The sequence below is a fragment of the Mesoplodon mirus genome, assembly GCF_964341445.2.
Source record: "Mesoplodon mirus genome assembly, chromosome: 2".
Lineage (NCBI taxonomy): Eukaryota > Metazoa > Chordata > Mammalia > Artiodactyla > Ziphiidae > Mesoplodon > Mesoplodon mirus.
Window position 1 is genome coordinate 150,181,832 of NC_138977.1, and position 14,869 is coordinate 150,196,700.

Sequence of the window (14,869 nt, forward strand, 5' to 3'; positions counted from 1 at the left end):
GGAAAGGCTATTAAAAGAACTATCCATTTACTTGTCTATTTCATTAAACATCTCTGAAATTCTATATTTAGTCATGTATAACTTTCATGCAAAAGAATTGATTGTTCTCTCATGTTCTTTTGGTGTCATGTGATCAGTGTCAAACTATGTGGTGGCCATATAGTTTGCAGTTATTAGTCATTTCTCCTCACTTTTGCCATCTTCCCAGATTGTAATTCTCCCAAGTAATAGATATTTTGACCCGCCAGAAGCTCCTTTGAATAATATGAGCTTGTAAATAGATCTGGACTGTTAGAAGACATTGTGATTTCTTCTAGTCAGCCCTGTTACTAACCTGATACTGTAGGTATTGAAGCTAATCTAAACTGGATTTAGGATTAGCTTCAGGAAATGAGGTGATAATTTGAGAATAAGGATGGAGATCATGTTCAATGGAGTTGATATGCTTTGACTTTCATGATTGATCTTGTGTTTCAGTGGCTTTTTTTGTGTATTTTTAGAATAGTTTTAAAAGGGGTGGCATTCCCCACTGAATTTTCATGTAATAATTATGTTTGCTTTTTTCAGAAAGTTCTTAACTTTAATAGCTTTTTCATATTAGCAATGAATTGCTTTTACATATAATTTAATGTTAATTAATATTAAGTTTACAAAGATTTTCTTGTCACTTCAGAAAAAATATTTGAAATTTTATTGAAACAATTTTTTGATTTCTGGTACTAAAGCTATTTTCATTTTTGAGTAGTGGATAGTGGCTTATTTGGTATTTATTAATGGGTCATATCACTCATTATATTGTCAAAATATGTATCTCTTATGCAACTTTAGAAATTTATGTGTTCAAATATCTAAAATTAGAACAAACTGTAGTTTCTGTGTCTGATCAGTTTGCCTTAGACAGCTAAGTCAAATTTCCAAACTTTTTATGCCCAAATTTTAAAAGTTTCTTGTTAAGTAAAGAAAATCAAAATATAAATGCTATAATACTACCGACTTTGACAACAATAACAACAAAAGAAATATCTATATATCTTTATCTGCTTATCTTTCTACTTAATTTAAAATAAAATAAACTATATATACATGGCTTCATATTTCAAAGAAATAGAGTGCATATATTTTTCAAATACACACAACCTAAATTAGTATTTTTATACTGGGGAGATTTTTCAAATGGTGTTGCTTTATTAAATGTATTACTCATGTTATAAGAAATAGAGATTAAGTAAAACAGAGCATCTATACAGTTTACCTTTGGTTTTCTAGAAATGTTAGTTTTATTTTGAGTTTGGTTTTCAGTGCTTCTTTGTTTTCTATCTGAAAAGTTTTCTCTCCAGAAATGACCAGCTTTGTCACAAAAGAGCCAGGAGTAATGGTTGAGGTGAAATTTCTCTCTAGAGTGTTGCCATTTGACTGTTATAATGTCTGAAACTAGTAAATATTTATTTATTTATTTATTTATTTATTTATTTATTATTTATTATTTAAGTTAACAAACGAACTCAACCTTGGCATCCCTCTTTTGCAAAGGCTTGGCACATTGCATGGCCTAACTTGGCTAATGCTTGCTCTAGCTGTGAAATATAATTAACTGCTGATAAGAATATAAAAAGTATCTGACTTAAAAGCTGCCATATTCGCATTGCAGTATGTAAATCAAACCCAACTATCTCAATCCTTGCAACAAAGCCAACTAAAAATGCAAAATCTACCTTATTTATAACCAGGAGTATTGCTTAGAGCTGAGAATCAGTGATTAGAGGATTCAATACAATCTGTTCTGTATGAATTAATCCATTAGTATTATGATAACACTGGCAGCATTGCCCTACTATGTTTAGTTGTAGGGATTTATACTAACTCTGTCATTCAAGAGAGAGAGGAAAAGGATTAGGCCTTGGGTCAGCTAAACTTTGGAAATATTTTAGCCTCAGAAGCACCTTTTTCCCCATTATAAATCTTATACTTAATGTCTTAGAATTTAAATGTTTATCCTAGATAACTGTTATACTGTTTAGGTTTATGAAAATGTGTATGTATTTATCCCAAGTAAAGATGATGCTAGTTTTTTTCCACTGTATCATAACAAAATTTATTCAGAATTAATCTTACCTGGTCAAATGGCTGGTTAGAAATAGTGGAGATTATTTTAGAATGGTGTGATGCAAAAGGATTGAACTTGGTCAGATGGTTTTTATCTTTAACCATTATAATGTACTTGCTGACAAAATGCTTTTGTGAAACTGGTTTTGACCCCAAACAATGTATGTGTTTGATTATCAGGCTTGAGCAACTCTTGACTTGTTCAAAAAATAACTTACTTCCAAATGATGGTTAATTCCAAGTATTAATAAGGTAGTGGTGGTCAAACTAAGAAAATTTTATTCCAGATATAACCAGAAATTAGTACTGCTTCTCCACTTGTACCTGAAATATCCACCTCTGTTTAGCTCTATAACTCTGATCTGAAAACCTGAGATCTCATCTCCAATTGAAGATTTTACCTTGAGACAATGTGAGAAAAAAGTGGTCACTTCCTCCAGCTCACGTTGTGATTTTTGCTTTTGATTTTAACTTTGATAGCATGGAAATCCACCTTATTTTCACAGAGTAACTGTCTGAATTCTTCAAGTAGCCATACCATTATTTGAACTCATGTAAACACAGGTTGTGTTACAGCTGCTCAATGAGATATCTGTGAGTCTGTGTCATATAAGAAAGCCAGTGAGTTATCACCCATGATCTGGCTTTCCTTACTGTGCTGAATGACTGAGCAGAAGACTCATCATTGAGCTAAACTTTTGATTTTCTTTTGTGGCATAAGTTTAAGCAAAGGTAACAGGCAAATTAAACACATGACTACAATGTAAGCACACAGCAGTCTCCCTCTCCTCATCTTTAGTGTCACTCTGAATTTATGGATGAAACATGTGATCTCTGATACTGGCAAATTGAAGAATACCCTTCACACAATTAAAGTTACAGGAGAATTGTTTGCATAGCAATCATTTTGTTTCATATATATATATATATATATATATATATATATATATATATAAGTATACTGAGCTTTGATGAAAATGTCTAAAAAGTGGGAAGAATGCCTAGCACCTGGTATAGTAAATGCTCAAACCAATTTTATGAAAGACTGTCTACTATTTGCCAAGTCTCTATGAGGGATGCAAAGATTTATGAAATATGGTTCCTCTTTGATAGTGTTGATGAGAAAGAAACACTGTGTCCTGAAGAAAGGACAGGTATTAGAGTTTGTTAATAAAAGTAAAATAGGCTGCATCCATAATTCAAGGGTGACACTATGAGAAACAAATAAGATAAGGAAAGGGATGCTGCAGCGTGTTTACATTCCGCGTGCTCTAGAGACGAATAGAGGAGCTCAGACTGAGCTGCAGTGGCCACACTCCCAGGTGCCTGCATTATGGGCCCCCTTCTCATGTTCATGGTAATAGAAAACTTACATTTTACAAATGATAATCCATAATTATAAGTGAAGCAAAAGCCTCTCTTTCTCTACTTTGGAGAAATTTCTGGAGGGGAATTCAGAAAAGATTTTAATAGTGAGCCAAGGATGATATCTGAAGGGGATGGAATTGGATTGTAAAGAATGGTCATTCTATTATGTCTGTGACCTTGGGAATGTCATGGGTACTACAAACTCCCTTTGTGGATTATAGTTTGTGGTCACAAACTCCCTTTGTGACCATCTAAGTGTTCTTTTGAATCCACATTTTCCATATGGTGGTCATCACTGCATGGGGAAAGTACTAAGGACAGGTCATAGTAGAAATCATGATCCTTTTTTGGTGACTTTTCAAAAGCATTTGTGTCCTATGAGTTTGTTGGTTTTCTTGGCCTCCGTTGCTCCCAATGAAGGCCAAGGCCCCCTGTGTGATTGGTTACTTAGGAAGTTTACGATCTAAGGGAGTCAGGGGGCTTAGGCAAAAATAAATAGCAGAAAAAAAAAGTACGTGAGTTTTACATGTGTGGTTATTTTGCAGTAAGCAGTGAGTACTTTAAATTCAGCAGAGACAAACTTTGGTTTTGGCTAGTTATCACTGAACGTTTAGCTCACTGGAAAATCTAAAGTAGTGTTAATATGCTTAATACTAAATCTATTAAAGTAGATTATTTTATTAAAAGTTCTAGCTGTACATTTTTGGCTGATGATTTGGTAAATAGATTTTGGTGACTTGCTCTTAGAGGTAGTATAATAAAAACTGTTTTGGCTGGCTAGAGAGTGCTATATAGAAATTTCCCAGAAAAAAAGGGAGAGTAAGAGGCATGGAGTCCATTTACTAGACTCTTAAGACCTGGACTAGGATAATAGCAAAGGGAATGACAAGGAAGAAACTCTCAGTAGAAGAATTGCTAGAGCCTGGTAACTTTGGACATATGGAGATATAGCCATTATTGACTTATATTTAGTTTTCACGTGGCAATATGCAAATTATTTTACTTGTATTGTTTACTTAATATTCTCAACCGTTTTATAAAATATAAGTAGTGTTATCATTACAAGTTAATTAATTTGCTTAAGATAACACAGTTAATAATTATCAGAACCAGAACTTAAACCTTGGGTCTGTCTGAACCGAAGCCCTGCTATAAAGGATGCTGACTCATCAGAAGCTAAAATAGTGTTGCTAACATTTTAATTTAGGAGACAGATGCCTATTAAAAGTCTTGGCTTAATGTTGATTGTTGGCATACATATAACACAAACTTTCTTCTCTTTTTCCTTTTTTCTTTTGTTTTAGTGCGACTTCACGACAGCATATCGGAAGAGGGCTTCCATTACCTGGTGTTTGATTTGTAAGTACAACATACTTTGTTTATTTTTGCTGTCTATTTGAATATCTTGAATTAAGGATGATTTTTCTCCAAGTTACAGTCCAAATTAATGACCCTATAATATTTTTAAATGTTCTTCAAATTACATTCAACTCTAATTCTTTTGAAATGAGGTGAATGCTCAGCATTGTTTGTTTAAAATTTAAGTTAATCTTCATAAGGGAAATAGTTATGACTCTGTTTCCTTTGGGATTGTTCATTGTGATAACATAAGTAGTTCTCAGTTTTACCTTGGGGTACAAAGATGGCTGATTATACATAAGCATAATTTTCCATTGAATTTTTTTGAAGTGTTTGTAACTTATTATCTTATATAAAAAGAAGGCTCAAGGACCCTTGAGGTTGGTTAATTCAGGGGTTCAACAACATCACCAAACTCCCATCTTTTACCCCAGCTCACTGGCTTTGTTCTCAGACTGGCATGGTTCAAGTTATTACATGGAGACATGGTAATTTATAGTGGAAGACATTGTCTCTCTCTCTCTCTCTCTTTTTTTTTTAAGAATGAAAAATTCACCTAGTAAGCCTCCCATTTTTCATCTCATTGGCCAGGGCTAAGTCACATGCCTACCCCTCGCCAATCACTGGCAAGGAGAATGGAGTCACCAAGATTGACTTAGACTAATCAGAATTTATAAACCAAGGTTCTATCAATAAGGATGAAGGGAAAACAGTGCTCTTGGGGAACAGTCCACAGCATCCCCTCTGACTGGATGGGATATAGTGAGACAGGCCATACACATTGCTGCTAGGAGTTAAATAAGAATACACTTTCTGAAAATCAAATTGATACTCCATATCAGAAATGTCCATTTCATTTAACTTAGTAATTTTCCTTCTCAGAACAAAGTACAGAGAAAGTATTACCCTAAATTCAGATAAAGTTTATACTGAAAGCTGTTTATTGCATTGTCCTTTATAGTGGGAAAAAAAAGGAAAACTAACTTATAAATCCAATAATGGAATCAGTTGCATAATTATAGTACATTCATATGATGGACTTCTCTGTAGCATTTAATGTGATATTTCGGGAATAGATAAGAAAAAAATATTATTTCATGTAAAATGTGTCTAATGACAGGTTAGTACTAAGTTTGCTTAATTCAGCCCTCCAATGATGTCATTAAGAAACCAAGTTCATTCCATCTTTCTCAGTGTTCTTTGTAGTATGTGGGTTTGTCCTCACCCTCAGGTTCCCCTTAATGTTCTCAAGTTTGCTGCCCCATTTTCAGGTATCACAGTGACTTCCAAAGGCAGAAGAAAAGGAATCATTAATCCCATTGCATATATTTTTATTTATAGGGAAAACCTTTCCCAGCAATCCCTCAGGAGATAGCTGATAATGAATTATTGTTTAGAATTGCTTCTCATGCACATGTCTGAACCAAGTAATAGTAAAGGGGATCAAATTATAGCAGTTGGCTTTGACCAATCATATATTCAATCTGTGGCAGGAAGGGAAGTCTTGCCTGTTGGATAGGTAACCAAACATGTCTGCCATATTGGTGATCCACATACTTGCTAGAGAATAGAGACTAAATCTCTGGATACGCACAGTCCTGCTGCACAAGGTTCTTTCCACAGTCACATTCCATTCATGGCTTGTTCATGTGGCTGTAGGTTGGCAACACTCCAAGTTGTACTAGTTCTTCTTTTCAAGTCTCTCTCAAAGCTCATATTTTTACTTTTACCAATGTTCTTTCTTCTTGATGTTCCAGCATTCCTTCTTTTATGATTTCCTTTCTTTAAGAATTTCCTGTAGCCATTCTTTTAGAGTATAGATGTGCTAGTAACAGATTCTGTTTTCCTTTTCTGAGGCTGTCTTGATTTCCTCTTCATTTGAGAAGGATATTTTTGCTAGATATAAAACTCTAGGTTGACAGTAATTTTCTTTCAATGTTGGGCCAATTCCTTCTGGATTCTTTTGTTTTTCATGAGAAATCTTCTATCATTCTAATTGCTTATCCCCTAAAGATAAGGTATTATTTCTCCTGGCTGCTTTAAAAAAATGTACCTTTGTCTATTGTTTTTAGAAGTTTGACTATAGTGTGTCTTGCCCTGAATTTCTTAGAGTTTATCTTATTTGATATTCACTTAATCTCTTGAGTATATAGATTTATGCCAAACTTAGGAGATTTTTAGACGTTGTTTCTTTGATTGCTTTTTCAGCCTCACTTTCTCTTCTCCTTCTGGAACCCTGATGACATGAATGTTAGATCTTTTTTTATAGTTGCATAAGTCCCTAGGCTCTGTTCAGTTTTTTAAAAATTTATTTTATTTCTTTTGTTCAGATTGGGTAATTTATATTCTCTCTTCAAGTTCACTTATCCTTTCCTCAGTTTTTTTCCATTCTGCTGTTGAGCTCATCGATTGAGTTTTTAAAATTTTATTAGTTACTGTATTTTTATCAGTTCTACCATTGACTTTTGGTTGTTTGGTGTATCCTCTATTCCTTTGTTGAGACTTCCTACTTTTTTTTCATTTAAATGTGTTCATAATTGTTCACTGAAGCATTTTTATTATGGCTGATTAAAAAACCTGTCAGGTAATTCCAACAGCACTGTCATCTTGGTATTAATATCTGTTCATTGTTTTTTCTCATTCATATTGAGATTATCCTGGTTCCTGTTATGATGAGTGATTTTGTATTATATCCTGGACATTTTGGGTATTATGAGACTCTGAATTTAATTTAAATCATCTTTTTAACGGTCCTCCTCTGATACCACAATGGCAGAGGTGAGGAGGTACCATCTTATTACTGACCGGTGGGGGTAGAAGCCCAGATTTCCTACTCAACCCCAATTGACACCCCTGGGAAGTGCCTCTTTACTGCTGTGCAGGGCTGAGAGCACAGGGTTTTGTTTTTTTTGTGTTTTTTTTTTCTTTATTTAGTGAGAGAAATACCTCCACTCCATTTTTTTAGACATGTTGTGATTTCTTGATAGGTCTAATTTGTCAGATCTCTTTTACAGTATAGTCAAAGGTATGGCATTATACATCGGGATATGTCCTTCATGCTGTGATGAATACTAGAATAAAATAAACTTTTGCTAATACTCATTACCTATACCACCATTCAGAACTGGGTTTATTTTTTAATTTAATTTATTTATTTTTAAAATGTATTCATTTTATTTATTTTTATTGAAGCATAGTTGATTTGCAATATTAGTTTTAGATATACAGATTGTGATTCAGTATTTTTATAGATTATACTCCATTAAAAGTGATTATAAGATAATGGCTGGGGCTTCCCTGGTGATGCAGTGGTTGAGAGTCCGCCTGCCAATGCAGGGGACACGGGTTCGTGCCCCGGTCCGGGAGGATCCCATATGCCGTGGAGCGGCTGGGCCCGTGAGCCATGGCTGCTGAGCCTGCGCGTCCGGAGCCTGTGCTCTGCAACGGGAGAGGCCACAGCAGTGAGAGGCCCGCGTACCGCAAAAAAAAAAAAAAAAAAAGATAATGGCTGTAATTCCCTGTGTTATACAATAGATCCTGTTGCTTATCTATTTCACACATAGTACTTTGTATCTCTTAATTCCAAACCCCTAATTTGCCCCTCCTCCTTCCCTCTCCACTTTGGCTAATTGGGTTTAATCACAGCTCAGTCAGAGAGAAAAAATTTTTTCTCTACCCTCTTATGTTCAATGCATGAAGGCATGTGAGTTAAACTAAGAAAAGATAGTGATTAACAGGAGAAAAGGCACAACATTTTTATTAATATTTATGTGCACATGAGCTCACAGCAAAGAAGTGAAACTGAAAGAAGCAGTTAGACTCAGGGTGTCAACTCCTTGTCTTAGATGGTAAGAATTGCTTAGATGGAAGCAGACACCTTCCTCAAAGGGAAATTTATGTCCTGCTTTTAGGCAGATTAAGGGCATGAAGTGGAGAATTCTTCCTGTATTTGCTGATTCTCACTTGCCTTTAGCTCAGTATAACCCTTATGCCAAAGTGGCATATTTTGGCAGGGCATATTCTGACCCCCTTCAGCTCCAAAAAACAATTCAGTGTTAGTCCAAATATAAAAAAAAGAGGCATCCTTCTTCCCATGCCATGCCGCTTTTCCACAGTCATCAAGTTATTTATATCCATGTTTTAAATATTATAGATTTTTAAAGGTAAGATTTCCTCACTAAATGGAGGGAATGATAAGAATCACATTGTTTAGAATAAAGTTTATTTTTAAAGTGTACCATTAAAAAAAAATTCAGCACTTAGTAATTGGTGAACATATAAAGAAAGCATTTCATGTGAAAACAAAATAAGATTTTTAATTACAGTGGATCATATCTGAAGCAATGATATTTGTTTGTGCTATTAATGTCTCTGAAACCAAAATGTAGAGTTTACATTTGAACCATAGTAACATGAGAAATCTGCTGTTATTTTGAAATCTGTTGCAATTATTCTTCAATGTTTAAAGTTTAAGAGGAGAGTTATCAATAATTCTCATCAAAATGCTTTTCCAGTAAATGAGATTAATAAACTAGTTAAGCACAATCCAGTAAAGCACCCAGCTTTAGACACAGTTGGAAAACAATGGCTAAAATTGTAGATTTTCAATGACTAAAAAGAGATTATAACAAATATAAATAAATAATTCCTCTAAATTATTTAATTGTGGTGATGGTATTCTAGGAAGAAGGAAAGTAAGTAGCTTTAGAAAAATGCACATTTTAAACATAGTTAAGAAAAGTATGATCTTAAAGATATCAATGAAATACTCATGGAAAAATTGGAGGTCACTTTGCCAATCAGTTCCAAGATAAAATAACTACTTGAATTCCTGAAGAAGGAATGTTCTCTGTGTTTGTCCTTTTGATGCTGGTTTTGGCAATGTGGTACTTGTGCATACTTCCTATGGAATGTCAGCTATTCAGAATCTAATGGGAAGTTCTATTTTTATAGGTGTGTTGAGTCTTCTTCTAATGGAATTCTTTCCTTTTCTAAAAAGCAAAACAGAAGGGGCCATGAGTTCTATGAAAGAAAAAAAAGTTTCCTTTTGTTACTTTTAATTTATATTTTTTATTCAGGTATCTATCCACTGTTTCCAACTACAAAGCGTTAATAGTCAATTTTGCAAATAGACTCAGGAATCAGTGGGAAAGGCCTGCATGAAAGCAAAGATATCTTCACAGCAAGTATTGAACTGCCTGATTTTTTAGAATCATTTTTGCCAAGGTCTGTGCCTAGAAGGGTTTTTAAACACATCTCAGCAACTCCGGGAGGCAAGAGATGTGGATTTATCTGAAATCTAACAGAAGATAAGGCAGTGAAGTAATGGAGCTAGAATTACAGTCCTCAAGGGAGAAGCCTAAAGGCAGAGCCATTGGCCTTAGGAAATAAAGCAGATCCAGTACATTTCTAGGACTGATGGGAAAAAAGGCCTTGACAAGGGCAGTCACTTGAATATGGCATGTATTTTTCAGGATCTATATGTCAGAGAAGATCTGTATTATGTGCTTGTTGGGTGAATGTACACAATGACGTATAGATAAAACACTTTAAGTAAATGTGTAAGAGAATAACACTTGGGTTGAATTTTGGTAATCTCAATAGGGAACTAAAATAGACTAGATTAAGGCTCAATGGAAAGCATGCTGACCCAGAATGAAAAGATTTAAGTTTCAATCTCAAAGCTACCCAGGACTAAACATTTAACAATATCTTTTCTCTGAGCCTTATTTGTCTCAAAGAGAATGAGGCCGGGGTCCAGATGAAAAATTTGTTAGACATCTCTCAAGTTCTTTTCTATTCTATGAAGCCAGGATGTTATTCGCATCAATTTGAGATTTCTGATAGAATTAATGGGACTCCTGGTACCATTTTTAAGTACTAGAATATTTCTCACGAGTCTAAAGTATTGGAGAAAATGCTATCATTACGTCTTTAAAAAGAACATTTTTTTTCTCTAGCAAAGTCATATCTTAGTATGTGAAGTATTTATTTTTTTCTTCTGTTTTAAAGTGTTTGTGTTTTTGTCTCCAAATAAATTCCATTCATCAAATATGTGATAAGTGCCTACTAAAAGCAAGACACTTCGCTTAATGTTTTAAGGGGGGAAAAAAAGCAATGTTTCTGAGCATTTTAAAATAAATGTCCCATTTGGGTAAATTCAGAAAGCAGTACTCTGAGAGAATCTGCTGTGCTTCCTCCTCCTGCCCCATTTTAGCATACTTCTACCAGCCAGAAGGCCTGGTCAAGTTGCATGTTTTGTGGTTATTTTTAGGAAAACATGTTTAGTTTTCGTTTTTACAAATTTGAAATTATAATACTAAAAATACTTTTTCAAAATACACTCCTTGGACTGGGGAGCTGATAGTTTTATTGGTAATATTAGTGTTAAAGGATAAGTCAGACACCATCCTTTTTCAAAGATTTTATAGTTTAGATAGGGGCTTAGATGCCTTCAAAATATCTGTGGTGTAGACCTAGTGTGGTAAAAGCTATAAGAGTTACACAGGGGATTGGAAAAGTGAGGCAACTTTCATTCAGTCAGGGATATCAGGAAACAGTGGGAAGAACTGAAGCTGAGGCAGGCATAATTATGTCCTTGGGGATATTTCTTCGTTCAACGAATAAACACTTGGTATGTACTCACTCTGTACCAGGCGCTGCAGATAAGCAGATTGAAGGGAAGGTGAATGACCACTTTTTGCCTTCAAAAAAACATAATGAAATATTATGTTATGACATTTTTTCACCTACTAGAATATTTGGTTATATAGCCAACAGGTCAGCAGCATTTACATAACACAAATATAACAAGTTTCACAGTGTCTGTGAAAACATCTGGTATGTGCGCCTAGTAACTTGGTCATCTTTATGGTAATTTAGCCAAATTCTTCTATTGTGCTGATGATACTCTCCTGTATTTCACAAGGTATGTATATTCCAGTGATTATTAATTCTTTTGGGAGGTGGAGGCCTAGTATGATTTTTTTCTGAATACCTTTTGCTTATTATTTACAGCAAAATTTATCTGTCTTAAAACCTACCAAGTGTAATATTTCCTTTAATTTATATCACCAAACATTGTAGTTAACAAACAGTAGTAGCAAAAATAATTTTACACTCAGATCAGAATGTGAAAGCACAGTACTGAAGACTATTTACTGTTGCAAAATAGTACTTGAGCACAAGTCTCTAGGTTAAACTCCTGTCAAGAGAAAGAAAAATAAATCAAGTGCTGTGATATTTTGCTATGTACACGGATTGGAGCAGAGAGATTAGATTGGAGGTGGTGAACCCAGTTAGAAGGTGGCTGCACTAACATCCAGGTAGATGATAGTCCCTGAAGTACATAAGGTGTTGGTAGGAATAAAGTAAAAATGTACAGTCGGCCCTCCATATCCTCAGGTTCCACACCCACGAATTCAACCAACCATAGATCAAAAATATTTGATAGGGAGGGTGGGAGGGAGGGAGACGCAAGAGGGAAGGGATATGGGAACAGATGTATATGTAGAACTGATTCACTTTGTTATAAATCAGAAACTAATACACCATTGTGAAGCAATTATACTCCAATAAAGTTGTAAAAAAAAAAATATTTGAGAAAAGAAAAATTCCAAAGTTCCAAAAAGCAAAACTTGAATTTACTGAAGCTGGCAACTATTGACCTAGCATTTGCACTGTATTAGGTGTTACAGGTAATCAAGAGATGGTTTAAAGTACAAGGGAGGATATGTGTTATAGTATAAGATCATACTGTACCATTTTATATAAGGAACTTGAGCATCCTTGGATTTTAATAGCTGCTGGGGATCCCAACGGATGCTGAGGGATGACTGTATAATCTGTCTGAAAATAATTTTTAGAACAAAGTTGTCTGCGGAATTTTGCTGTTAGTTGGCAATTTACATTCAAGAAACAGTTAATCTATTTAAAATGGAGGATATTTTAAATAACAAAGGAACCCTGGATGCTGTAAAGATACTGCATTTCTTATTTGTTTTTAAAAACAGTTGTGTTTGAATCAAAACATCTTGGCTGTTGTTAAAATGAAATTTAATGTCCATTACAGTGGAAAGCTATAAATCTAGAACTGTAGAAGTTCACAGTTGGGAAAATACAGGTTTCACAAGGTTATGCTAAATAATTTCAATGTTCTATTTGTTAGAGAATTAATAAAATGGTAATGAATCTGTTAGAAGCATATATTGCTTTATTGAATTTTGCTTTATTGTGCTTCACAGAGAGTGCATTTTTTTACAAATTGAAGGCTTATGGTAACCCCGCATCCAGCAAGTTTATCAGTCCCATTTTTTCCTAACAACATTTGCTCACTCTATATGTCTGTGTCACATTTTGGTAATTCTCAAAATATTTCAAAACCCTTAACCAGCAAAAAAGATTTTGTCTTGCTGAAGGCTCAGGTGATGGTTAGCATTTTTTTTTAGCAATGAAGTATTTTTTTAATTAAGGTATGTACTTTTTTTTTTAAGACATAATGCTATTGAACACTTAATAGAAAACAGGATAGTGTAAACATAACTTCTACATGCACTGGGAAACAAAAAATTCATGTGACTTACTTTATTGTGATATTCACCTTATATTGGTGGTCTGGAACCAAGCCTGCTGTATCTTGGAGGTATGCCTGTGTATTTTTTTAAGAAAAAGCATTTTAAATGACTATGACATCCTGTACTTTTAATAGAAAGGGATAGAGATATTCATATCCTTTTGATTCTTTTCTGAGTAGAAGGCAAAATTAACATTCAACTTTTCTCATGTATTATGGTGCTGCTCCAAGGTGGCAAAGTCAACCCTTTCACCCACACATCATAGTTCTTTTATGTTAACAAACACTTTGAGTTTGTGTGGGATAAGATATAACCTCATCTCATGAGTACTCTTTAGCTGACAACCTACAGGAGGAAGGAAGCTCTTCAAGATGAATACCATCTGATGGCTTCTTTAGAATTATTGTCAGGTATAATTGTCTTAAATTCCAGAGGCGCAATTTCTGTTTCATTTGTTCACTTTAGTAATTTTCATTATTTAATATAAATCTGGATTTCTTGATATTATATCAATTCCCATATTTGTCTTTATGAAGTAAGGAGAAAATGTTACGTAATTTAGGACTTTGGAAACTTTTAAACAATTTTTTAAAACTTTTATACTTCTAATAAACTTTATTTTTTTAGAGGAGTTTTGGGTTCAAAGCAAAATTGAGCAGAAATTTCTGAGAATTCCCAAATACCCCCATCCCCACACATGCACAGCCTCGGTGCTGTTGACCTCCTACACCTCAGTGTTCTATTTGTTTCAGTTGATGAATCTACATTGACCCATCATTATTACCCGAAGTCCATAGTTTACATTAGGGTTTACTCTTGGTATTGTACATTGACTGGGTTTTTACAAATGTATAATGACATGTATCCACCATTGTAGTTTAATACAGAATAATTTTATTGTTTTAAAAATCCTCTGTGCTCCAATTATTTATCTCACCCTTCTCTCTAACTAGAAACAACTAATCATTTCACTGTCTCCATAGTTTTGCCTTTTCCAGAATGTCAAAGTTGGAATCATACAGTATGTAACCTTTTCAGATTGGCTTCTTCCACTTAGCTATATATGTTTATGTTTCCTCCATGTTTTTCATGGCTTGATAGTTCATATCTTTTTAGCACTGACTAATAATCCGTTCCCTGGATGAGCCAAGGTTTGTTTATACACTCACCTACTGAAGGATATCTTGGTTGCTTCTGAGTTTTGGCTATGAATAAAGTTGCTATAAACATCTATGTGCAGGCTTTTGTGTGGACTTAAGCTTTCAACTCCTTTGGGTAAATACCAAGGAGCACAATTGCTGGATTATATGGTAAGAGTATATTTAGTTTTATAAGAAACTGCCAAACTGTCTTTTAAAGTGGCTGTATCATTTTGCCTTCCCATCAGCAATGAATGAGAGTTTCTGTTGCTCCACATCCTACCAGTATTTAGTGTTGTCAGTGTTTTGGACTTTGGCCACACTAAT

At 34.3% G+C, this 14,869-nt stretch overlaps 1 protein-coding gene across 8 annotated transcripts in view; it reads left to right on the forward strand.

Annotated features, from left to right (window-relative positions):
* Window positions 1-14,869, forward strand: part of CAMK2D (calcium/calmodulin dependent protein kinase II delta) — a gene marked incomplete at its 3' end in the record, with an annotated part of 288,766 nt that overhangs the window by 123,067 nt on the left and 150,830 nt on the right. For all 8 annotated transcript variants that reach the window (XM_082611545.1, XM_082611548.1, XM_082611541.1 and 5 more), the window contains exon 4: window positions 4,776-4,830. In XM_082611545.1, coding sequence (XP_082467671.1) covers window positions 4,776-4,830 — 55 coding nt within the window. The remainder of the gene's footprint in view (window positions 1-4,775; window positions 4,831-14,869) is intronic.